The sequence below is a fragment of the Colossoma macropomum genome, unplaced genomic scaffold, assembly GCF_904425465.1.
Source record: "Colossoma macropomum unplaced genomic scaffold, Colossoma_macropomum, whole genome shotgun sequence".
Classification (NCBI taxonomy): Eukaryota; Metazoa; Chordata; class Actinopteri; order Characiformes; family Serrasalmidae; genus Colossoma; species Colossoma macropomum.
This window is the reverse complement of record NW_023494789.1, coordinates 16,161,477-16,188,418: the sequence shown is the minus strand read 5'-3', so window position 1 is coordinate 16,188,418 and position 26,942 is coordinate 16,161,477. Positions and strand designations below refer to the sequence as shown.

Genomic DNA, 26,942 nt, shown 5'->3' with positions numbered 1-26,942 from the left:
AGGTGGAACCAGAAAATTCAAACAAGAAGCTGACTTTAGCTGCTTCAAGGCAGCGAGTCTTTTAGAGCAGTGGGCTTTTGTTTTTGGGATAATGGGCTTAGATTTGGCTGTTGCGCAGCTATTCATCTAGCTAATGTTGACAGAGTTATAAAAAATCCACATGAGCTGGTTTATATTTTGCAAACAATAAAAACTTTGCAAACGTATCCATTAGCTGTTTAGCTTACAGTGTATGACTTGTCAACGCTTGCTGTTGTCAACGTTGTGCTAATTCATGTAGGTTCAGTGTCCTTCCATGAGCTTTGAGTCTGGGGAGGAGGGGATGGGGGAAGGCAACTCCCTCCAATATTTTGAATTTGGACTTAAATGCTTGCTGTCAGTGTTACATATTTCCACTTTAAACCCTTCTATAGTTGCAACGTATTTTGAGTGGCAGAGGTCACTGCCTGGTTTGGTTATTCATAATATGTGGTGGATGTGTGCCCTTTGAAGTCAACAAACTATTTATTAGTGATGGGATTTATTTGTGAATAAAAAATAATAATAAAAAGAAAACATAGGAGGTTTAATATTATTCCATGCAGGTAGCATAAGCGGGAATTTGTATCATTGTGATTTAACAGTACCTGTTGACCTACAGATTAATAACTTGGAGTTGCACAGAATCACTCTGTACAGATTTGCAGGGGTGGGAATCTCTATGCACCTCGCAGTTCCATTTTGATTCAGGGTGCCAAGATGTTGTTATAAAATGATTTCTTGATTTTTGGTTTCTGTAGTGTGCATCATGACATTTTTCTGTATTTGTATATATATATATATAAATCACTGTTGTCGGAAGAAAACCTTGTATCTCCAAAATGATAACTTTACAGGAGAAGGAAAAAACCTACTTTGCTTTTAATGTAAGTCAGTGGAACCGGACATTTTTCCAAGTCATTTTGGGTCATTTCTTTTTGTCCATTCATCATGAAATTTACACACAATATAAATGGCAACAGGTATTTTCAAATTTTGTCAAAAACACAAAAATGTCAAAAATGGAGATACAAGGTTTTCTTCCAACAACAGCGATATGTATGTATGTATGTATGTATGTATGTATACACATACATAATATATAGAAAATGTACATAAAATGTATGACGTTTTGTGAATTGATTCAGAATCTTGCATGAGAGAATCATGATGGACCTTAGAATGTATCATTTTACCACCCCTTCAAATTTATCATCTTTTTGTCTGAAATATTTACATAAATAGGTCCGCCTTACGTGAGATCCATGAGTTCTTTGCAGTGATTTAAAAATGATAAGATAATAAAAGATAATACACAGTTTAATTTTTTTTCATTAAATCAAATACCCAGTTTTTGTTCAGTTTTGTTCTTTTCTCTCCCTTTTACTTTCAGAAATACAGATATCAGGATGAGGACACCACATCGCCTCCGGAGCACAGCTCCCCCCGCCTGCCCGCAGACCTGCAGCCCCCTGAGCTGGTGCAGGTGTCGGAGAAGAACATCTCCCAGATTGAGAATGTACACGGCTTCGTCTCTCACTCACACATTTCCCCCATGAAGGTACCACTTGCCTGCCTCTGTCTGCATTTCCTGTCTGCATGCTGGCTATTCTGTGTCTCATCTCAAACATGCATACTCTATGAACATGCAAGGTGTGTGACAGAATCCTTTACAGTGCAACATCTAAACACACAGTAGTTTTCCATAGTACCACAGTTTCCCTGTTCTGAATGCCTGTTGTATTACGTCCTAGGGATTTGTTTGTTTAATTACCAGTGTTTAGCAGTATGTTCTTGTCCAGATCTCTGTCTGCTTCGTGAAACAGTTACACCACTTGGATAAAACAAGCCCCCTACTGTGAAACTGTGAAGGTTGGAAATTTTCAACCACAGCTCATTTTCATTTTCAACCTTAGCTCATGATAAAAGCATCTTCACTTCTGCATAACTCACTGACATTTTAAAGTGTTCTGATTACTTAAACCAAGTCTACCGAGGCCATTAGCACAATATGGGGGTGAGACCCCTATTGTGATATTGTGGCAACTTATGCTGCATGCCTAACGTGCTCTGGGGGTGGTTAAGTTCAAGATTTTGGATCATAAACAGCTCTTGGGCCAATCAAGGCTGAACTTCTGAGCAATCACAACAACCTTCTGACAGAGGTGGATCCCTCTGGTCCTTTTAGGGTCTTCTTTAGTTTGATGCCACAAATGTCACAAAGAATCATGTGGAAAAAAATGTAACTTTTTAGTGGAGGAAACTAACCAAAATACATAAATATAAAGCAGTTGGCGACAGTGTTGCTATTTACCGTTCTAAACTTTTTAAACTTACTTTCTACACATTTACATAGGAATTTTCTTTTTCCTTTGGAACACAACTCACTCACTCGACTACTCCTTGCAATTGGCTGATTGTCAAACTTGGCTCTTTTTATAAGCATCGTATGAAGATTAATCATAGCTTGAGTATCTAACACCGGGTTAACAGAGAAAGTTGTTAACTGTCATCATAAAAGGAGTTACCATGGTTGCATTTGTTAGGTTTTGTGAAACCGAAGTTGAACATGCTATGTGAGACATAAATGCATACACACAAAAGCTTGGATAGCCAATTTTGATTGGCTGTTCAAATGAGGCCAACTTTGTAGGTGTATACAGTGCTGTGCAAAAGTCAGAGACCACCCTGATTTGATTTCCAGTCAAAACAGCCATTAATTACACATTTTTCAGGAAGTATTTCTAAGGAGATTAAGTATACAGTAATGCACATGAGAAAGTCAAAGGAAAATAAGTGAAAAAACAGGAGCTTCCAAAACTGGAGTTTCAAAAAGATGATATGAAAAAATGAGACTCATCAGAACCATTCAAGACCTGGTAGACCACCAAAACTGTCAACATCAGAACAGTACAGCTTTTATCTTTAAGAAAATCCACAGGTGTTTCCGTCCATCCTTTCGCTGTGAGAAGAAAACTGGATGCTATGGGTCTGGAAGTTTGTGCAGCTGTCAAGAAGCCTTTGCTGAGAAAAGGAAATGGACAAAAAAGAAGCAAATTTGCAAGTAAATCAAAGAAGCTGCAGAACAACTTGCTGGCCATCCCAGAGTCCAGACCTCAGCATTATTGAATGTGATCGGAAAAAGCAGAAAATCCAACCAGCTTCAAGACTGAACTTTGGCTGTGTGAAAAATACCATGCAGATTTCTTTTAAAAACTGGAACCAGGTTTCCCTAGAAGAAATATGTTTTGTGCTCAAGGAGCGTTTTGACTGGGCATTAAATAAATGAAGGGTGGTCTCTGATATTTGCACTGTACCGTACATCAGATGATCCATGTAAAAGTCCATCTCAGTTTGAGGCTGAGATTAGGCCGGGCCAGGCCGAGCTGAGCTGAGGAGGCTCCACACAGCCAGATCGTTGCAGCTCCCTTCTCTCCCATAAAGCAGTGCCTGACAAGCCCTGCCTGTCACCTCACATCAGCCTCAGCTGCACAGAGCGGGAGTTAGTGCTTTTTATCCCGGTCCCCCCACACACACACTCTCACACACACATGCTCTGTCATCACTATGAGCCTGCATTCTTCTTAAATCAGCCCAGGCGCTCAAGGCTGATGGTGCTCCCTGGCTGCTAGCCCAGCTGATGACTCTCTCTCCCTCTCTCTCCCCCCACATTTTCTTCTCTCTCCTTCCTGGATTTGAGAAAATAAGAGTGGAATGTGAATTACATATACGGTGATCGTATCATTTCAGCATCTCTCACTTATAGCACCACAGGTCATATGAAGGCAATGACTGGTAGTGATTGAGATGGTGATTCAAAGTGATTTGTTGTCAAATCAAGCTGATGAGGTGATGATAGGTCAGTCTCTTCCTTTAGGAGAGCTCATAGAAGTCTTACCCCACCTTGTGGCTGATGTTGATAACTGAAGGACCATTCACAAAGACCACCTAACAAACAATGCATGTTTGAGTTGGTTATACAGACATTGTGTTTCATTCTATGTGTTTTTAAGTCTGTATACTAAAGAAATCTGTACTTTGTGTTTTGAGAATTGTGACTGTTCAGTTGTTATCTTAGCATCATTACTGTCTGATTTAATGTGTTACATTAAACAGATTTGGCTGAGATTATCAGTTTTGCTTGTGCACTGCTGCATGCCCTGTTAAGGCCTGAATGAAGATGGCATGATCGCACTCGTTCTGGTCTACTATACACACATGATGCACCATGACCCCCTGGGCAAGCTTCTATTTAAAGACCTCTCTGCCTGCGGACAGGTTGCAAGAGATGGACCCATTCAGAGGATAGTTTAATCTGTTTTTTTCTACAGCACAAACCAGCATTCCACTGTGTTTTAATGCCAGTGTATTTTACTAATATTGTGGATTTATTTGATTAGGCAAGATTATTTCAAACGTAATTTGTAAGCATGTTGATTTGGAGCTGCGTGCCCCTGACTGGGCTTTTACGTTCGCTCTCTGTAAGTGTTTGGCTGGAGTGGACAGGACAGATGGAGCTGACATCTTGTGGCTTCCCAGGTTGCTCAGTTGTACTGACCCGTGACTGGCTCATGTACCTGTAAAGTCGACTCTCAGAAGCCACACAGCTCCTCACATGGCTGTTTTCATTTAGTCAGCTATGTAAACACCATGTAAAGGTCCATGTCAGAGACCTTGTAGATTAAACCTGCTGAAGTAAATTAGACCAGATGCTGAAGACACACTCAACAATGAGCGTCATTTTATTTTATTTTTTTACCCAGTTTAGTCAATGTATACATAGCCTTTTTTCTTCCAGCCTAATTATTGTACAATTAGTATTGGCAAGTGTTTTTCTGAGGGCCTTAGAAATCTGCATTACTGTGACAAGTCATGCACTAACAAATGTATGTGGTAAAGATCAGACTTTGATGGTGAAGAAGGTTGATGTTGTTGATAGGGTGGGGTCAGCCACGCTTAGGCCAGATTGGCATTCAGTTGTTCGAACCTATGGACCCTAATTATCCCCTATACTAATCTGATAATTCTAGAGGTTCACATACTTTTGCTAACCAAAATATATAATGTTGAGTCACTTTGTTCATCAAATAAATGGAAAATGTATATAATTATTTGTGGTTTGTGTGTGTGTGTGTGTGTGTGTGTGTGTGTATTTATTTGTTTATTTTACCCTTTTGGTGAGCTCATTCTTATCATACCACTGTCAGGCCACTGTGATCATGTTCCACTTTCATTAGTACACCTTAATGTTTGATACCCGCTGTTTTATTTCATAGCCCTGTTCCATTATTTTATTTAATATCTTTTTTTAGACGGTGCTTTCGAGTTTCGCAGTGTTATTTGTTGCAGTCTCTACAGCCCAGTTCTGTGCGCATGAACTCTCAGTCTTACAGGTACTGGCCAGCACTGCTGTAGATGGCCTGAACAGAGGATCAAAATAGTCTTTCCTGCCCGGAGAGCAGCAGGTCTAGTTATGCTGTTATGCGAATGCGTGCAGCATTGATGGGATTTAAACTCAGGTCCTGTCAACCACACACTTTGCCAGTTGCACCTCCCAGGAGCCCATAACTCTGTGATTCACTTGTCATGGTGATTAAAAGATGTGCTTTGTGTGGTTTCAGGGTCATTTTTATGTGCCCAGCACTAGAGATGAAACGGTTACCGGTTTGACAGTAAAATTAATGACGGTTAGTAGTACCGTTTGAACTTTAAAGTATCGTTAAAACCGCGGTGAAAAACTCGCTGTACAGAGTCAAACAAAGGCAGAATCATTCTCTCAGATGCAGCTGTGTGTGTGTGTGTGTGTGTGTGTGGAGGGGAAGGGGGAGAGGGAGAGAAAGGAGAACATGGCGGAATGTAGTGACAGAGATTCAGAGATATTTCAGCCTTCTAAGATGACCAAGTCTGACATTTGGTCATGTTTTGGGTTTTATAAGGATGCAGAAGGAAAGTTAATTGAAGATGACCATCCTGTCTGCAGAACAGGCCTAAAGAAAATAGCGGTGACAGGGGGCAACACATCAAACCTTACGAGTCGTCTTCGCGACCACCACCCGCTACTTTTTAGAGAATGCAAGGTTAACTTTAACGTAGAAGTCTGTGGGGACTTCGAAATAGAAGAAATGTCACGGTCTGTGTGGTTTAACTTATGTTTATGGTTCGTTAATAATATAAAATGAAGCTTTTAGTGTCAAAAAAAAACCACAATCGGTGAATCAACTATGAATCGAAACTAAAGCTTTTAACACATTTCTGTGGAGCAGAGTCTCTAAAATGAGCTCTGAGTTAAGTCACACGAGCTCTGGAACGAGACGCTGCAGAAGTTCAATCTGCGCAGCTCCCCTTACTCGCTTGCAGTGTTTACTGTCTGAGAATAACACCGTCTCAAATCACTCAGTGTCCCCTACACAGGGCACTACTGTTCAAACAAACATGATCATCATTAACAAGCAGCTGAGTTTTAAATAGGGGATTTGTAACCTGTTGTTAATGTTGATTATAGATGACTTAGTCGAACGTTTCTTGCACTCTTTGGGTGAAGGATTTGCTATTTCATGATCCTCGAAGTGCACTACATAGGGAAGATAGTGTGCTTTGAGACGGGACCTCGCGCGAGTAAACGCTGTTTCAGAGATTAAACTTTAGGAGTGTTTCTGCTGCAGCTCAGATGCGCGTTAATTTTAAGTTATGTTTTAGTTTTAAAATGCTTTTAGAGAAGCAGCTCCACAGGTGAAGACACACTGTGTGAGTTCTACACTGTCTGCAGCTCACAGCACGGTCACGCAGTTCCTCTGTGATTTTGGCTGTTTTTCCTGGTGCCCTGTATTGATTAGGGGTACAGCGCCACAATGGCACAATAATGCTGCTATTGCAGTTAGGAAAGAAATCCCTTGAGTGCAGCACTTCTTAGAAGTAGTACTTTTCCATTAAGACCCACCTCAGAGTTGGTCGAGATTTAATTCTCTATGCAGGGAAATCCCTAGTTATTGTAATTAATATTAATAATAATAATAATAATAATCACATCAGTAGTAATAATAGTAGTAACAATAACAATAATAATAACAGTAATAATAATACATTTGCTATTCTTTTGTTTACTGAGTATTACAAGTATTGTAAGTAATACAAAAGTAATACTACAAACGTATTGACTTTTTATGTTTATGCAAACAAAAAGTGCATATTGCTGCCAATTCTATTTGTGTTAATATAAAAGTTGCTGAAACGAGTTTCACTTTGTGTATCAGTATTTATTTTTTTATTTATTTTACTTTTCAAATAAATTTGAACAATATCGCGATAATACCAATAATTGTGATAATTTTGGTCATGATAATCGTGATATGAAATCTTTATATCGTTTCATCTCTACCTAGCACATTACAAAGCAATCATCATGCTGTTTGTCATGGCAGTAAATAATTTAGATGTTCTTAAGTGGACTCATGTTGGTCATTTTGTGCTTCACTTGTTTGCATGTTTGAAGCAGCTTTGCTCTAATTGTTCTGCTCAAGATGCTTAAGCTTTGGCTTGCATCCTTCTGAGCACAGCCTTCAGTAAGGCTATGGCATCATGCTGGTTTAGTATTCACTGTTCTACTCTGTTTTATAGCTTTGTCTATTTTTCTGCGTGGTTCTGCTGTTTGTCATCCCAGCTGCGTGCTCCCTCTGTAGGTAGAGTCACTGGAATGCATTTTTGATGGCCCGTCCCCAGTAGGAGGAGAGGAGGTTCCGGCTCCTGCCTTCTCCACGCTATACTCACGCAGTGAAGCGCTAATACAGGTAACTGTGGAATGCTGTGGTCTGCGTTTGTGTGCTTTTGTGTTTGCTGTTGCATTTGAATGCTATGTGCTATAGTGTTCTCTACCTCACATCCAAGATGCTCTGCATTCATGCAAAAATATGCATCCTCTGCTCCAAAAAAGCAAAAATGAAGAAAGTGTATCATTTTGAGAGAGCTGTGTGGTTATATGTTGTAGTATTGTTTTCAGGCACTAGATGGCAAAGATGTCACAGTGCATGCTGGCTAGTAGAAAGCATTATGTCTCTGTTCTTCCTGCCTGTATTGGTAATCTGAAATATGTGGGGTGTTTTTGTTTGTTTCTTGTTATTGTTTGGCTTTTTCTTGGAGTATAGACTTTAGGAGTCAATGTATAAATAGATGTTGAGTCACTGTTTATCTTTTCACCTTGTTTTATGTTCAATCTCATAATGTACTACTTAGGATTTCACTCCCAGTCACCTTTATATAGCTTTACAGGTAAAACATGCTAACAAAGCTGTGGTCGTGGATTAGAAAAGCTGGCTATTGTTTTGATTAGAGAGAACGATTATTTTATGAAAGAACACATTAAATGAGCATACAGAACAGTTCTGAATTACACCTATGGGTGTCTAATTAAGTGTCTAATTACTTGCATGTTATGTTTTTGAATGTTCTAAATAGAAGAAATGGTTGGTAACCGAGCTCCCAGTAGTTCTGCACTCTTTCCAAAGTCTGTTGTGGTCAGTCTCAGTTTGTAGTTGTTTAGAGATTTAATGTTAAGTGTTAATATTAAATGTGTTGATTTTGGTATTAATATGGTAATACCAGTCTTTAGGACTGGAACAGTAGCAATATTTTAAAACCAGACGTCTGGTTACCCCCATTAAGTCAAGGACAGTTACAGCTCTTAGACGGATGAATTTGTGTTATTTAACATGCTGGTATCATCATCTCATTAGGCAAATTGCATTCACTCACTTACCCCATGTTCTGGCTAGCTCCACATTATTAGGATATTAATTACAATCCGGTTTCTTAATCACAGGACCCTCAGGGTGTTCTCAGAATACAGAATAGGTTTCCTGTGATAGGAAATAGGTTCTGTCTTCTTGTTATTTGTTTTAGAGCATTTTCAACTCCAGCCGTACCTGTTACGTTTAGGTTATATTCGGGTATTTGGAATTAATCCTGGTAACTGGAACTGGTAAACTGGTAACAAGAACCAGTAAACTGGTAAAGCATTCTCGTAGTTAATTCGGTCTCAAATGTTGATTTATGAGCTTGTAGTCTGGAGTTACTTCTTTTACTATTAAACCAAGTACATCACTATGATATTTTTATAGTTCAGTACACCAGGGGATTGTCATAACACAAATAGGCCATAAATGAATGTTCTAAAATATACAGGAAATAATTTCTGTTGGATTGCGATTGCCCCTCTGCACCCTGTTTCTTTCTTTTCTGCTCTACTTCGCTCATCATGACTCAAACAGAGTCATATGTTTGGAGATAATGTGGCTGGGGCTTCAGGGCACTAAGTGCATTAGTTCTGTTCAGCCATACTAAGTAATGGGACCTGGAGGAGAAGTCATTTCTGCTGCACATTGGCCTGAATTTTAATAAGCTCCTTTCCCATGCCAGGTTTTCCATAGTCCTGTGCCGACTACATCTTTCAGTAAAGTTCTCACTTATTTTGTATCTGTTGCACTGGTTTGCTAACGTTCCACGTTGTTGTGAGATTGGCCCATTCCTCTTGCTCTGCTGGAGAAGTAGCTGCAGCATATGCCCGCCCTCGCCTATCAGTGCTTATAAGTGGCCCATCAGGGCATCGGCGTTCATGAGGTAAAGGAACCCTTCCATGAAGCTCATGCTGAAGTATTTGAAGCACTTAACTGTCATGGCTGCTCCATCATTTAGTTAATGTGTTCCTCCATTAGCATGGTGCTGTTGGTGCCTCAAGTTCAATCGGAGGAGCCGTGCTTGTCCTCAACTGTGGGCCAAGGCACTCCCGTCCAGCAATGGTCGGTTATTAGCTTCAGAGCCTCTCTCAGTTTGGCCTTGTGAGCTCATGATGGAAGGCCAAGTGGTCAAACTAGAGTGAACTGTTATCATTAATAATTGAAGTCAGCTGCTTTATTAGTGACGTTTTACTGCATTTAGACTTCTAAGACTGGAATGAGTGCATCTTTTTTGGGGCCATAGGTGTGTGACAACTCAAGTGAATCAATTAAAACAGCACATTATGAACATGGAGATTGTAATACTTTCTGTGATTATGAGAGAAGTCTTCTAGGGGTCTCCTTCAAATTTACTGTTTTACTCATTCTGTCACTATCCTCTCACTCAGTCTTTTACCCACACACAGTCTTTCTTTCATAAACACTTATGAACTTTAGCAAGACCACCGGTGGTTCCAAAACGCGCTTCATCATATTCTTCATAACTTTCATATTGCATAAGCTACATTCAAAAGGTGGGTGTCATATGAGAGCTGTAACTGTCTTCTTTCCAGTCAAATAGATGGGTAATGTAATTTTAAACCCTTATAATAAAAGAAGCTGAACTCACAAATTTTTTTGTCTACTGGAAGTCGACCCATTTTTCCACAAATCTAGTATAAACTATAAACAGATGGTGTCTCTTCAGTGATATACTCTGTAAAAAATATTTTTATAAAAAAATACAAAGAGCGTCTAAGATTTTTGGCTTTCAGCAGTAAATGGTAAGCATGTAGCAATATGTCTGATCATAAAACACATTTTCTCTTAATTTGAGGGGAGATTTTTTTTTTTAAATAAATAAATAAAATAATTTACATTTATTTCATGCAATTACTGAATAATTTGCCTTACGATTTGGTCATGTAAATTCAGATGGACAAACCAAAATATACCCTGGTCAATAATAGGTTAAATGGTTTTATAGCCTCCTCCTCCTAGCAATCACGTTTACTCTCTAGCCAGCAAGCGGAAAAAAAGAAACAAAAACCATTTCAGACACAAATAATGTATTTAAATGTTTTTCAGCCTGTTTTAGCCTAGTGTAGCTTAGTACTAGGGTTGTTAGTGACCCATGATGCCCACTCCCTTTTTCTTTTCTGAAAAGGGGGGGGGGCATCTGTAAAATTGTAAAAATATATTTTATTATTTTGTAATTGTCAATGTTTTGACAGTTTTACTCTGTCAGGACAGTTTTTCATCAGTCTGTGTTAGATATAAATGCCAGGCTGTGATGACCCAAGGTATGAGCCGGGGTGGGAAACTCAAATGTTAAGAAGAGTTATTTTATTCTTTCAACAAAAATTAAACCACCTTGGGAGCCACAACAATTTGAGTCCATTTTACTGTCTTGGCTGTAAATATGTCTCAGTAATACTAGTATAGGCTAAAAATATAATATATATGAAACTGCAGACTCACTTTGCTCTGCTTTGTGCTTTAGCTCAGCTATAGCTGCTTTTCTGGCATGTCCAGCATAAAATGTTTTTGCAAAAGTAGAACAGTGTCTTGTAAAATGTCTCTCAACGCTCGACTTTTTATGAGCCTGAAATCAGCTTCTCGTTCGCCGGCTTCTTGTTTTGAATTTTCCCTTTACACTTTAAATGGTGCCTGAGGCGCCAGAACTGCTGCACTATTTAAGGTAGAACGAAAAATTCGAACAAGAAGCTGGCGAATGAGAAGCTGACTTCAGTCTCGCGACTTTTTAGTGTTTGACAGTTGCCCATTGCAGATTAAACGTATCAGGAAACCAACTGGAGTGCTTTTATTTTTACCTACAAATCTAATTCTGCTGTGGAGACGCAACAGGGCAGTCAAAGAGCCGCATGCGGCTCCAGAGCCATATGTTGCCGCCCCCTGGTATATGCAAACATTTGGCAAAACACCCATGCATTTAAGATTGAAGCTGTATGTCTGTCAGGTGCTTTATATTATTACTCAGATATGACAGCATGTGAGCAATATTGCACGGTTTTGATAGCAGTCTTCCCAAATTACCCACAATTCCTGACCTGCCCCACACTTCCCATCCTGCCCTGGATTTCCTGACCAACCTCAGACTTCCCAACCTGCCCTGGATTTTTTAACCTGCCTCTGACATTCTGACCTGTCTCAGGCTACTTGACCTTCCCTGCCTTCCCAGCCTGCCCCAGACTGTCCCGGCTGTGTTTTGTTCTTTACTGTGCTCCATTAATTCGCCCTCCGACCTGCCCTTTACTTCTTATCCTGCCCCAGACTTCCCAACCTACCTCTGACTTCTCACCATGCCCCAGGCTTCCCAACTTGCGCCAGACTTGCTAATCTGCCCTGGACGTTGTACAATGCCACAGACTTTCCGACCTATCCTGGCTTCCCAGCCTGCCCCAGACATTCCTGGTTCTTTTTTCTTCTATGCTGTGCTCCTTCCATTCGCCCTCCTGGAAGCGCATCCTTCCTGCCTGCGTTAGTCTGGCTGAGGAGAGAGAAAGAGTGGAGGACTACAAGGGAGGGGGGGAGGAGGTGAGGCAGCGTTTGTGAAAAATGAGCAGTGTCACTCTGGGGGAATCGAACGGAGCACGATTTAGAGTCCCAGGCAGTCAGCATGTGTGTGTGAGTTTCCTGGCTGGATGCGGACGGGGCAGACGCTTGCTCACAGCGCCGTGGGATCACCCGGGAGAAAAGTTTGGGTCAGTGCAGAGGAGGGCTGAGCTCCTGAAGGCTCAGCTGCTGCTGGACCCTCGTGCTAGCAAAGCAGGTAACATGCTCGCCTCCGTCTGGTACGCCAAAAAGATGGGCCGACGCCTGATGAGGAGCTTGAGGAGGAGCAGGAGGCTACAGCTGCAGTTGCTGGTGGGTAGGCAGCATGAGATATTGGAGGCAGCTCTTGGTAATGCACTTTCTGCTCCATGTAAACTGGCTTTGAGCTCTGCTTGTGAATCACCTCAAAGGATGTGCGAGTGGGAAAACATTAGACCTAAACGACATGCTTCCTACACACCCGCTCTACAGAGTTGAGGGAAGTTATTTTTATTTTCCTGATATTTAGGCCTTTAATGATGTCTTTTGCACGAATGTAATATATTTTAATTAATTTATTCTTATTCTATGTTGCCCAGTTATTATCACTCTAATAGATTAATAGTGTTATTGTGGTAGAAACTGCATCTTCGGTTCTGTGTTTTTATTTGCTCTGTCACTGGTTATTGCAACTGTTATTTTTAGCACAGAAGTGCATAAATTATAAACAATGAGAGCACCACGGTATAATCCACGTGCTGTAATTGATTTTATTTTTGAGTGAAATGTGCAGCTCACTTGTTGAACCAGTGGCTTGTGCAACCAGGCAGCATCTGCACAGGGCATAGAGAAATATGGTCCCTTCTAAACGACTCACGAAACGACTGCACTTTCGTTCCTTATGCGGCACTAACTCAGAAAAGACAAGTGTTTGGAAATGTATCTGTGAAATATGTGCTCGTCTCTCTCCTTGTTTACTGCCGGAATTCATTTGGCCCGGAGGCTGAAAGCTTAAGCTAGTGGCAGGGCTGTTGAGAAACACTTTGTCCTTGTATTGTGTTATTGATTGATTGCTGTGAATGCCGTAGGTTGGGAGAAGAGGTGCAGAGGGGCTCAGGGACCATGAAGTAGTCAACAAAAGAGGCAGCACTAGATGGGCCTTTTTAAGTGGACCTTTAGTTCCTTTCGGTGGGTGTGCTTGTGTTTGTGCTGTTTGGAGACCAGACAGATTAAAGTGTAGATTAACGGCAGTATTTCTGCAGAGATGTCTATAACATCGTTCAGGAATTGAGTATAGTAAGTCATGGCCAGAAAATCCTGCCTTGTCACACCTCAGTGGTTATCTTGTTTGCTAGAAGAAAATGGCTTGTATTTGTAATGTACTTCCCTTTTCCCAAAAAGGGAGGACTAATTCCAGTTGCCGGCAGTACTGTTATCTTATAGCCCTCAATGTACTGCTAATTATTAACCATGTAATTTTATAGGGAAGTAATTCTGCTTCTAACCTTAAGGATGAATAGGAAAAAAATATTGTTCAAGTAAGAATAAGAATAAGTATTTATTACTTATTCAGTATTTCACGGTATTTCAAGTATTTGCGTAAGGGCGTCAGTGTTTTTGTAGTAGTAATGTAACTCCACCCATGTGCATTTACAGTGTGTGGCCATGAGTTATCAGGGTACCAGTGGCTGCTGAATCAGTGAGCCAACAGGATCCACAGCAGCAAGCTCATGAAATTTAACTGATCAGTGTTTTTCTTTAATTGATGTTCAATTATTGACACTCTCTAACATATATTAGGTCAAGTATGAATGGTAAGAAATCATGTTCCGTGTTGGTGCCATCAGTTAGACTGCTGTTTCATTAGTAGACATGTGTGGTTCTTCAGGCATGACTAACATCCCGGTTGGTTTCATTTGGGTATGTTAGAGCAGAGCTTAAAAGTATACATTGTACATTTGTATCAAAATAATACCCTACAGCTTGGATTGAGCTCAGGATTTTAATGTATTTTTCCCATTTAGAACCATACTGATTCCAGTAATGCAGTCTTTTCTATATCCAAGAACTAATTAATATGTTCTGATTCGGAAAGCTAATAGCTTCCTGATAGTGGGCAATAATTTGTGGTTCTTTGTTTCTTGAACATATTTAGATCGAGGAGAAAGCAGCGCATGAGCTCTGTGGGGTTGCTTGCTTTATTTGATGTGAAAGCTGTTGCCATGGTTTTGGTCCCGGGGGAATAGAAGCACAAGCTGTGACAATGTCTGTTACCTCATTTGACACCTGTGGCACACCTTGGATAGTTTCTACCGGCACACAGCCGCCTTCAGCGGGCTTCGATGCGGAGGATTGTCGTGGCGCGAGTCTGCAGGCGTTCCAGTCATATTAGCATAGGCATGTGGTTATTTTTGAATTTGCTTTCTTTTTTTTCTGCCTGTGAAGGCACAGCCTTTTGTCTCCCCCTCACTGAATCATGTGTGTGGTAGATGGAGAGAGACTGCGGTGTGAAAACCGATCTGAATCACAAGGAGCGGCCAGGCAACATGGGATCATCTGCTGAATCTGGAGTGCTGACTCGCCTCTTGGATTTATCTTTCTCACTGGATCTTACTTGCATGTTATCCTGACATTTCTTTGCCTGTCTCTCATTGGCATTCGTGAGTATGGCATTGGCATTAGCATGAAGTTTTGGTACATATGCATTATTCAGATCTTTCTTAACAGTGATGGGGCTATTAGCATGAAGTGCCAGGAGAGGTAAGGGAAATTATTGGCTTGGCTGAAATGAAAAAGCTTGAGTGGTTTCTGATGATCTCCTGTACGACTTGACTCCTCTCAGAGTAGCCATGTCTAGGAGGAGGAAGACCACAATACTTGTCTTTCTTTATTCTACATGGCAACACCCTGAATGCCACCATTCATATTTAATGTGCCCGGTAAGGCTTTCTGTTGCTATTTAGAATGTGCTGTGATTGATACCTGTTCATGGCCAATCCAGTAGCCCGAGTCCATTTAGATTAAGAATCCCTAGAGGAGTCCGTGGGCTTTCGCCTGCAACACTTGCCTGATAATTGAACCCATTTCCTGCCTCTCCAAAGCTCTTAGAGTTTCCCTCATGCCGAGTGAGCTCCACATTCCCTCATTGATCCTCTCTCAGGTCTCCACTAGTCTGGAGCCAAAGCCTGGGGTGGCGTGGACAGCTCGTGGGCAGCGCAATCACCTCCTCCCTCCTTGCTTCCCACTCTGCCTCTCGGCAGCAATGAGGGCTGCTGCATGCTCGACCCATCTCGCTTGATTAGCACAGGAAGTTTGCCGCTCTGCGATCGGATGGATTTTTGGACTCGCGTTCTCAAGTTTGCTTTTGTCTTGTGGCTTGGTGAAATTCAGGAGAGGATGCTGTAACCTTACCCAGGTGCGCCCTCCCTCCTCTCTTGCCCTGCTCCTGCTCATTTCCGTGCCGCCTCGCTGCTTGACAGCTGTTGGAGTAGTGTTCCGGCCCTGAGGGACACGAGGCGCAGCGATGAACTACATCTTCGGTAACAGCACACTGTACCCGCGGGGCGGCCGGGCCAACACTGCCACGGGTCACGGTGCTCCAGGGCCCAAGCAGAGGCAATGGGCCAAACGCAGCTCCAGTGAAGACCTGCCCTCATCATCTTCACGCTGGCAACAGCTGCTCACCTTCTTTACCCGCCGCAATGCCTTCAGCGACTGTATCACGGCTGGAGCCGGACAGGTAAACTCTACCGTACTGTCCACCTGCTTTAGTGGTGGCTGTGTTTTAGTTACATATAGGAAGCCTACTGTGAGCACTTTAGTTGACTTTTGACTTCTTGCCTTTGTTTGGTTTCCCTCTTTGTAGAGTTCTAATATATTTAGCAATTTAAATACATTAATATTTGCAATTTGAAGTAGTATTATCAGTATATGTTATCATAACAGTAGACATCTTTCAAAGCTATGACCATTATGTGCATGAGACTCTGAATATAAGAACTGAACTGTTTTATTGACCTCAGTGTGCATTACTGTAACATTCTACTGTGCCAGAAATGAATTGACCCTACCTGTGACTTTTCCCCTGCCAACTCATATCTTTTTCCTAAGTTTCCAGAGTGCCAGTTATCATCATGTTACGTTCGAAAAGTTCATCCTGTCACTTTGTAATGATGCGCCTCTTCACGTCACTTATCTCTGCTTTGTTCGTGACTTCTCTGTGCATGTAAACAAGTTGTGTGTTGTCCATATTTTCAACACAGTCAGTGTTTTCTTCATGTGATTGAAAGGGCCCATTTATTTCATAGGCACTCAGAAGTCTGTTGCATTGACAGAATCTTACAGTGCACAATCATTCTAGCTCTCTGAGTAGCTTTTTCCCCAATGGGGCTAAAGCACTTAGTGGGTGAATAATGGCCTTGTACCTGCCGTAGCAGCTAATCATAGCAGGTAGTTAAGAGGCTGGAGCAAGGCCATCTGCCCCTCTTCCCTGACCTTGGTGACCAGCGCGTGGACATAGGGGGCAGTCAGCAGGGCAGCTTTGGGAGGGCTACACCAAGGACATATGGTCACTTATTCTGCCCATTAACGTCTGAACACTGGCTAATAGGGTCATGCCCTGAAATGAAAGCTGGAAGAATGGAAGCAGCAACAAAGGGGTTTCCAGTCTACTCTTTTATTCTGGCTGTCGACTCTGTTACCACAACACCATAACTTCATCTCTTTTTCATGAACACTTTTCAAAAGGCAAAAGCTGCAAGAGCCGTCAAGGACAGCTATTCAGTTATCTTCGGAGTGCACAGTATGACATTGATGAGAATGAAAAGGAGCTGTGACTGGTCATACTGAGCATAAAGCCTGTGCTTCCTTTGTATTATTGAGAACTTATATGCCGTGTCAAAGATTATGAAATAAATATAACTCTTTCCATATTAAGTCTCTCAATGTAGGTCGAGTGAGGTCTACACAGCGTTGGCAGTCTGTGCGGGGGGTAGTAGCCCACACTGAAACATTGACAAGATTTAGGCCTATAAAGAGTGCACATCATGTGATGCAACTGATTGCAACAGAGTATGTGAGCACTATTTGCGTTTGATAGGGGTTGTAGCCTAAGAGCACCACCAACTTTTAAGGAATATTCCCTTCTTAATATATTGCAGTAGTGCACCTTGCCCTATCAGCAGAGAGTTTAGACTTTTCTTTGAAATCTACAGAGATAGAAATCATCTCCACATTTTTTTAACCATGTTTAAAATAATATATCATTTGACATTCTTAATTTCCAGTGTCTCCACTCTGCCATAGTCACCAGTAAGTCATAACAGAATATCTCCAATGCCAAGCATTTCATAAGATTAAAAGAAGGTGTGCCTTTTCTACTCTACCTTTCCCTTGATGTCATGAAAAGAGTAAAAACAAGTAAAAACTCACCTCTAAAGCGAATCCATCAGTCTGTACGCTTTACGGCTCATTTGCAGGAGGATCTCGTTATACAAGGCGGCACTAAAGAGAATACATTTTCTTACTTCTGGTTTGAGTCAGAAATAATTGATGAGCTTGGGGATGGAGCTTGTCTTTAAATGCAAACGAATGGCTGCCTCAAAAAATGTTCTGGGAGGAACACTTGAGGCAATTGAGGGGAGAGGATAGATGTTTGTGTTCTGTATCAAAAACGTGGCATGTCTGACAGATCTTCCCATTACAAAATATACAAGACCGCTGTGTCTCATGCTGCAGTGCATAAATTATTTGGAGACTTTCCATTTCCTAAGATCAAAACTGGTGCTATAGGTTACTGATTGCCTAATGTGAATTTACATGCTAGTAATATGTATCAGTGCAACATAAAGCTTGATTATTAGTTGATGTTAATTTGCCTAAAAGTGCTTTGTTATTGGTCCATTATTCGTGTTAAAGTTATAAACCAGATGTTGTTGTTTGTGGGATCAATGTAGTCCGAGCTGTTTATTGTCGAGTTCCAGGCGCACCCAGTATTATACAACAAAACATGAAAAGAATATAGAGCATCCTCCTGTATTTTTCCACCTTAAATAAACAGTCAACACTGCTGAAGCTCTCCTTTGAAAGTCATCTATTTTGACACTCGCCATAGCAGCGTTTCCATGGCTGCATGCTGCCATTGGTAGCGTACCAATTTGAAGCATGGAATAACTTTTTTGTCAATGCCAACAAGTAAACGCAGCATAAGGGTGGGCAGTACATCCCTATTTTTCGTTATGGGGTAAATTACATCACAGTATGCTTTGTGGAGCATGTTGTGGATATAGAACACTGACCACCTGCAAACTAAATATTCTAATACATCATAAAATGTCTTCGTGAATTGGGATGCTGTTTTTCTGCCATATGTCCCACCTCTAGTCCTTGACTTAGACATGTTAAAGTACTACTTGATCTGTAGGTTGAGGTAGTCTGTTTATTTACATAGACAGACTTTTGCAAACTTCTTCATCAGCCTGTTGCATGTGGCGTTCTCATCTTAAACCTTGTTGAACATGCTGGAGGTTATCTGAAGCAAAATCTCGTCGTCAGTCCCTGTTGTACTTGCTCATGCAGATCTATTTCTGGCAGAGGCATCCCTGCAGTGCTACTACTGAGCTCCTCCAACCAGCACCCTCCCACGATGAGCTGGTGTACAGCTCCAAGGCTTTGCTTCTACCTTGCTCTCAGTTTGTGTGTTTGTGAACACTGGATTTAGACATTTAGACAAGAGAGTGCAGATGTGCGTGTAATTGGTCATCTAGCTCATGTTTTTATGTAATCGTATCTTAAAGCATGTTGGTACATTGTCTCCATGTCTAAATGCAAAATGCATGATTTTATTTCTTGCTAGTGAAGCCAGTTTCCAGCTTGTCGTTAGGCATGAGCTGCTTTCGTCCTGAGGAGGTACATAACCTTCTGCGTCGTGCAGAAGGCAGGACTCGCTGCGGCTTCAGCTGTTGCCATGGTGTTGCCATGGCAATCGGCAAGCAAGGAAATGCAGTCATGTGGCAGCACTTGTTTATTTATTTCTCTTATCTGTTGAATGCAGCATTCTGAGCAACAGCGTGTGTTCTGTGCCCTTACTGTCGGCTGAATGGATCAGATAGGTCAGTTTTGGGTCCATCGTCTCCATTGCGGCCAACCAGCTGCTACCTGTAAGCCAGCTCGTTAACCACATCAGTCCAGCCAAGACAAAAGAGAGACATACTTCAGTATTTATGGCTCTTTGCAAGGTCATAGTGGATTGGAATGGATCATGATGTCTTTTTCAAGAACGATGCCTTGATAATGTATCGTTCCCATCTCAGCTGGCTGGGGGCGTTAGAGGAGAGAGCTGTAGGCTGTGTAGAAAAGAAGACTCACTCAGCTATGAATCACAGCAGCAGGCGTGAACGCTCCCCCTGCAGACAACACAAGCACGAGTGTCTCTCCCCACACAGAACACGGCACCAACACACTGGACCACCTACAGCTCTCTCTCTCTCTCTCTTAAAGAACTGTACACCCACTCATGGCTGGTTTATGAGCTGGTACGAGGTGTACATTGCTGCGACTGAGCAGTGCTGTCCATGTATCGTGACCGTGTTAGAGAATAGAGTGTTTCTCCTCCAGTGCATTACCTTCTGTCAGTGGGAGTGACATTTAAGATTGTATACCCAGATGTTGAACCCTTAATGTCATGCTGAATCACACACTGTGAGATTGGGGGAAAAGCTAAACAGGCCATTTAGACACACACTGTTATAGACTAAAGGTTAGGGACACTGATGCTTTACTTTGCAAATTGTCTCAATTACTCCCCTCTTGCGTTCAATAAAAATGTCTGGAACTGCTGCAATTTCACAGTGAAAGCGAGTGGAGTGGAATAACTCCACCATAATGTAGTAGTATTCAAGAAAAATGTGACTGACGGTGCTATAATGTCGTTTCGGTTGCTCTTGATATGGTGTGACAAATTGAGTAAATGAGTATTTAGCAATTACTCTCTTTTAGTGCTGGGCGATAAACGATAACGATAGTTATCGCGATATTACTTTTCCTCGATAGAGAGATACAACATGTTCGATAAATGTTCGATATAATAGACCATTCTCACACTTCCACGTTCAGCGAAAGCCTTGGTGGCGTTTTCTACTGCAAGGAAAGCGACACAACTGTGCTGTCGCCAGGAGAGGGCGCACTTCCGAGTTTTTCTATATGATTAAAGAGGGAGGGGGCCACGAGTAAGATGAGTCTTTAGCAACGGCTGAAACGCAGAGTTATACATTCCCTGTTTGAGTGGAGTGACAGGCGATCTGTTCTCCTGTGACCGAGTGTGAGTGACGAGGTCAGTTGTGTAACGATACTGTCGTACAGCGAACTCACCTCTTTCCTAACATCCTAACCAGCTTTAGCAGCGTTAAATCACAATCCTCACAATTAAAGCGCCGTTGCAGCGCTCAGACAGTCATATTTAAATATCAGTGCATTCCCAAGCAACAAAAGTGAAAGAAAGAAGTGGGTTCATGTAAATTACAGCCCTGATTTAAACGAAAGTAAACTGAGGAAGCTGTGAGGCATTGGAGAGTGGGAGAGCGCTGTCTTTCCAGGCTAGCTGTTTTTAGCAGCTGGCTAACTTGAAGCAGCGCTCCATCAGCACCGCTTTCAGTTTAAACGTACCTAAAAGGAGGACTCCGTTTGTCTGGTGTTAGATATTTTGTGGTTCACCCCTCAAACTACTACGATAGTATAGAGAAATCCAGTTGTCGCTAGCTGGTGTCTGAATACTGTGATGTCATTTGTAGCGGGGTAGCCGAGCGCTCGGCACCAGCTAAAAATAATCTGTTTTCTTTCTTAAATTATGACTATTACAAAATAGCCATGCTTTTCCAGCTGGTAAAAACAGCTCACCAGACACTTTCTTTATACAATACTGCTGTGTAAAACGTAACTAGAAGCTAGCAAGTGTCAAGTGAGTCCACAGCATCACCACAAACATCTTTTTGTGACACGAGGTAACCCAGTAATTAAAAGCAGGGGTGGGGTTAAGGGACTTGAATCATACTACCAGGTGATAGCTAGGCTGATTTGTATAGGCATATGATCTACTTGAATGTAGGATGCCATGCCTAACTTACAAACAGTGCATAATTTTTTTAACTGCATCATTTTTTTCAGCCATCTATATATGATTTATGTTAACAGCAGCTGTATTTGTCTCTGGTCTGGCTATTGGGCTGTAGCCACAGATCTTTTTTTTTGTAGCCACAGGTCTCTTTTTACTGCCAGAATATTTTATGTGAATATAAATTATGGGCTCAGACAGCCACCAAATCTTTTGTGGTAAATGTGTCCCTGCCTCATTGCTAACTAAGCTTCTAGACTTAGTGACTTTAGAGTCCCCTTTTACGTAGCGAGTTTATTTCTAAAAAAAGACGAGCAACAAATCTCACTGGGGGGAGCAAAAAATGTAGATGTTTTATTGGACTATTACTTTGTTCACATGCACGCTGACCCTTTTATTTATTGAGTGTTCCATAGTTTACCATAGCTTCACTCACTGGAAATGTTTCCTGGTTTTCGTTTCAGAAATCTGGTCACCTTATCATTTATGCCTGTGCTGGTAACAGAAGGGGAGGCTTTACCTTTTAATTTTTTTATTTGCACAAATTGTTTGCCCGCATAGCAATAATAGTAACGATAGCAACAGCTTTTCTTCCAGTAATTTTGAAGCGGTTCCTAACACTTAAGCAGATGTAGGAAAAATCACAATGGCCCTTATTCATCAAAGTCGATGAAAAAAGGGTGCGGATTGGACCACCTTTAATGACATATGAACTTCTCTGTGTCTGATACATGAAACTTTCATACAACATGGAAACAAGCGTGATGGAGATTTGAGTGCTTCAGTGCTTGGAATCAAGTGCCAGCCTCCCGGTACCTCATTTACACATAATTTACGTGAAGCATCCCCTAATGCATGCAGATGTTTCAGTGGGGAGCCAATAAAACAGCAGCATTCAGTGGCTCATGAGGCAGTGGCTGTGCCGTAGGCATAGTTTGAGGTCAAGCAGTGAGTGCAGTGCTCACTCAGCTGCCCAGAACTTAGTGTTAAAATTACACTGAGTGGGAAGAATAAAATGTGAAACAAATGAAATGTCTTTGTTTTCTTTAAGAGTGTAGTTTGATGTGATTTGTGTAGGGAAAAATAACATATTTAAACACTGTATTATTACAGTGTGTGCGACACTTCTGCTTTAGCTGTGCTTTATGTTTCTTTTTTGGCGGTGTCAGTAGTGTCAAACAAAAACACAGTGTAATATGATTTTACATGGAACGTGAAATAATTGCAGCATTTCTTTATAACAGTGTGCATGAAAAACAACGAATATCCAATTTTTTTGTTGGATTGTGCACAGATTATTTTAATATTTTGTTATTTTATTCTTCTTGGTATTATTAGGATTTTTTTCAGCTGTTACGCTCAAATTTTGCACGTCACAAACTTTAACATCTGTGGCCGTTTCACCTGATGTCCCTTTGTACGAGAGATGAGAGGGAGAGAGTGTTTGTCCAGAGACCTGAAACCGTTTTGTCTGATGTCTCTAACCTGATTCTGTGGTCTTGACAAATATTTGCTTAGAAAAAATGATCGACATCAGACGTGGTTAGATTCGACCTCTATTTCAAACATATTTTATGGTGTATTTATTGTATTCTGGAAGTGCAGGAAGTTTGGGCATAGCAGTGTCTGAATTTTATTGAATTAACTGCATGTGTATAGATAACTGTTACGTTCCTCTATAATGCTAATCCAGGTAGATTTAGTCCCACTTTCTATTATATGAGTGTTTATGCATTGGCATTGGTATTGGAATTGGCATCGGGAGATACGTACATGAAACATTTGGGATATCAACCCAGAATTCTCATATTGTTGCATTTCTCACATGTATTGTAACCCATTTTAATGCTGCCAAACTGGGAGAACATGAGTTAACACACGGCCTATAAAGCCTGCTTTTGCGTGTAATCCATCTGATTAGATGTGTTGCTTCATAGTAGAGGTTTTGTGTCCATTCCTCTTGAACAGCATCGTTTTCTTCATATACTAAGCCCAGTTTCATGTAAGCATTTGCGTTTTATCTCCTGCTTTTGTTGAACTGAAACTGAGCAGGTATACTTCACTGAGAAATATGAAATATGAAATAAGGTAGAAGTACGATAACCTTCTCCTCATGTCTAGACTCTGTTTGAATAGAATTGTCTCTGTGCACTAGATACAGTGGAAACTCTTGAGTTGATTTAAATGGTGATTATAACAAGATCCAATTGATTTTCCAGGCAGTCGTAGTGACTCAACACTATCGATTGACACTGTATGAAGCAATAAGACATTGGATGAGCAGCACTTATCCTTGAGCTGCCGGTACCCATTGATAATAAAGGTTGTAAAGGATTATATGTAAATTCAAATGAAGGTTAAGTGATAGGCAGTTAATTTATATCCGGGTCAGAAAGTGGAAAATTAAGATCCTTGAGTTAACCTTCTTATGTCATACTATATGAATTTAATTGCTGGAGTGTTTTCGGTTTGATTTTCTAGATATGTTGTTTTAATGTAGACTTGGGAAATATGATATTTAGAGTTACTGTGATAATTATATCATATTTTATCACAGTCTGCTGTATAGTGCTATATAGTGAGTACTGTCAGTGCACTGACTACCTGCATGTTTCATTACCAAGAGAACATAATTAATCCTGGTTAATTGTACATAGTGCAGCTCAATATTATAGTTTTTTTTTAAATGTGGCACTACTGGGGCTTTCTCGTCTGTTCCCACTTACCAAACCAAAAAATTAAATATTGTGATGAATATTTTGCCTCAAGAAAATGTCTTTAAGTACCATGTTAATATATTTTTGCTCCTTTAAAGGAATATGACTAGGTGTATTGCCCTTAATAATTGCTCCATATTGCTTCGGTTGGGTTTTCGAGGTATGTTGCACTTTTTCAAAGGTTTGCACTTCTAGTGCCCATGTACATTTTGAATGATACGCATATGTGCTAGAGAGGAGACAGATGCTGAAGAAAATGGAGGGGTATGTTAATTATCTGTGCAGGCTTTCATGTCCTGAGTTCAGATTCATGTGTAAATTAGAGTGCACATTTTCCACTTACTGTCTGAAAATGGTCCCACTCATTGATTAGTTTGTTCAAGGAGAAATGTAAGATGGTAACGTAAGCCGTTAGCCTGACTGTAGCCTCTGGCCAAACCTCACTATGCTGAGAGAGAGATTAATTGGTCTTTCAAACTCAAGAATATGCGTTAGGGTTATTATGGATCTTGGGTGGAACTTGTGTTACCTTCATATTTCTGTGAATTGTTTTCCACCCATTGTGTTGTTTGAGTACAGCACTTGTGTTCTGCATAGAATGTTGTTTAATATGTTTTTTGTCAGCATGATTAGGCAAATTCTGAAATAGATCTATCTTACAAGATCTGGGTGTGCATACAGAGCCACCTGCTGTACGGTAAGAGTTGTTTCTGTCTTTACATTTGACTGGAAGAGAATCTGATGAAGCTCAGAGCTGGTAACAGTTGAAGAAATGGTTAAAGAAGCCTTGGTATTTGGTTGAGCAGTGAAATTATGGGTTAATCTATTGATTGGAATTATGAAGTACTATTTTAAAGAGAAGGCATTTTTGCCTTTTTTCCCTTAGTCCTGGCTTTATTGCTGTATGATGATGACACAGATCTTTCTTTGAGTGTTCATTGTCTGTTATGGTGGCTGTTTGAAGAGCCTCAAGCACAGAGCTTGTGTTAGCTCACTCTAAAATGGAACTATATGTTAAAGGGTGCAGTCATCAGGAAAACACCCAGTACATGTACCACAGGCTAATCCTAAGGCAGGACCAGTCTACATTTTAGACTTGGTTCCACATGTGCAGTGTCCTTACAGCAAATCCTTTTAGTTGAACAAAGTGGACACAAGAATGTTTCATATTTTTAAGAGAATGTGGGCCGTGGACCATTAGCATTCAAGAGCTTGTACGTTTGATATCATTCAAGCGTTTCAAAGATTGCCCTTTCAAATGCTGCCCATGAAATTCTGCCACGCTGCTTGTTAAATGGCACCTTCTGCAGTTCCCTGTGGACTTAAGTGAACCATCAGCTTCTGTCTCTTTCACCCCTGTGGGGCGTACTGTAAATGGCACTGTGTGGTTTGGGGAAGTGTCTTTGTGGCTTTATATGCAGGTACAAGTGCAGCCGTGGCTCGCTCTCCGGTAGAGCCTGTGAGATAATGCTAACACTGGGACGGTCCCATCGCAGCCGCAGCCCGCACGCTTGCTAAGCATCTGATACAGATTGCATTTATCCGCTGTGACCCGTCACTTTGTGACCCGTGCTAATGCGGCGAAGGAGAAACACAAAAGCCCCCGTAAATCTGGACGTGATGGTGCAAATCTCCCTCCATCCACGCCGCCACGCTTCCCCGGACAAGCGCTGGACGCCTAAGCCGAAATCAAGAATGGAGCATTGATTATTCATGCCTGTAAAAAAGAGCGTGCGCTGTCATGTGCGGTGCCCACTGGAGCTCATTAATTGGCGAGCGAGTGCAGGGGGATGAGAGTGAGTGAGGCAGAGGGAGAGAGGAAGAGAGAGGCACAGTCCGAGAGAAGCTTGGCAGAAGAGTGGAAGCAGGAGCAGAGGGGGCTGGAAGCAGAGGAAAGGAGCGGATTTACAGCCACTGTGAGTCCACTTTCCTGCCAGACTGCCCAGCGAAAGAAGGACTAACGACACTTTGTAAGGCTGTGCCTTGTTTCCATTGTACCAACACAAACCTGCTGCCTTGTTTTGGCTCTAGTCTGCCAGGAGAATGACCACCTACTACCACAACCATGAGTACTGCTGTGGAGCTTCAGAGGACTGTGGAACCACAATGCCCAAAGTGGCCAACTGCGTCCAGCCCAGGATTCACCAGAGAGCCCAGTCCGTCCACAGCTCACTGGCTTATGCACAGAGACAGTCATTACAACTCCAGCTTCAACAACAGCCTCAGTTCCACCAGCTTCACCACCATTTCCACCATAACCATCACCTGCATCAGCAGCAGCAGCAGCAGCAGCTTTACCACCAGCACCATCCACATCAGCACCTGCCTCACCTGCCTCAGTCTGCCCTGTTCAACCAGCAACATGTTCCTCTAGGCTCCCATCGTCTCTACAGCTCCTGCACCCTGCCTGCCTCCACCAAGAGCAGAGGCAAGTTCACCAACCTGCGGGACAGTGTCAAAAAGAGCCCCACAAAGAGCAGAGCTAAAGTCAGGGCCACAGCCAGTGCCTGGTGGCTTGGAAACTCTTGGGGTACTCTGTCACTGGAGAAGGTATGTTTGTTTTCTCTGTGTTGTTAAGAGGCCTGCAGTAGCAGGTAGTGGAGGATTGAAGTTTAATTTATTTGATGCGAACAAGTGATGTTCTCTAATGTGGTGGGTTTATATGTAATACCCCTCAGTGGAGATGCTAGGCAGGTACATTCTGTATCGGTCTGTATGTGTGTATTTAGGGGGGTTAGGGGGAAAGGATTAAAGGGCCTACATCAGTTTGATGTAGTATGTAAACATTGTTAAAGTTTCAAAACATGCCATTCACTCTCCAGTCTAAGACTGACTAAGACA

At 41.6% G+C, this 26,942-nt stretch overlaps 1 protein-coding gene across 12 annotated transcripts in view; it reads left to right on the top strand.

Moving 5' to 3' along the window:
- dlg1 (discs, large homolog 1 (Drosophila)) overlaps window positions 1-26,942 on the top strand; it is a 163,567-nt gene that overhangs the window by 64,732 nt on the left and 71,893 nt on the right. For 8 of the 12 annotated variants that reach the window (XM_036570288.1, XM_036570287.1, XM_036570286.1 and 5 more), the window contains exon 4: window positions 1,412-1,579. In XM_036570288.1, coding sequence (XP_036426181.1) covers window positions 1,412-1,579 — 168 coding nt within the window. Of the gene's footprint in view, window positions 1-1,411; window positions 1,580-7,694; window positions 7,803-26,942 lie in introns of all 12 variants that reach the window. The other 4 variants (XM_036570277.1, XM_036570281.1, XM_036570278.1 and 1 more) reach the window with 1 other exon arrangement.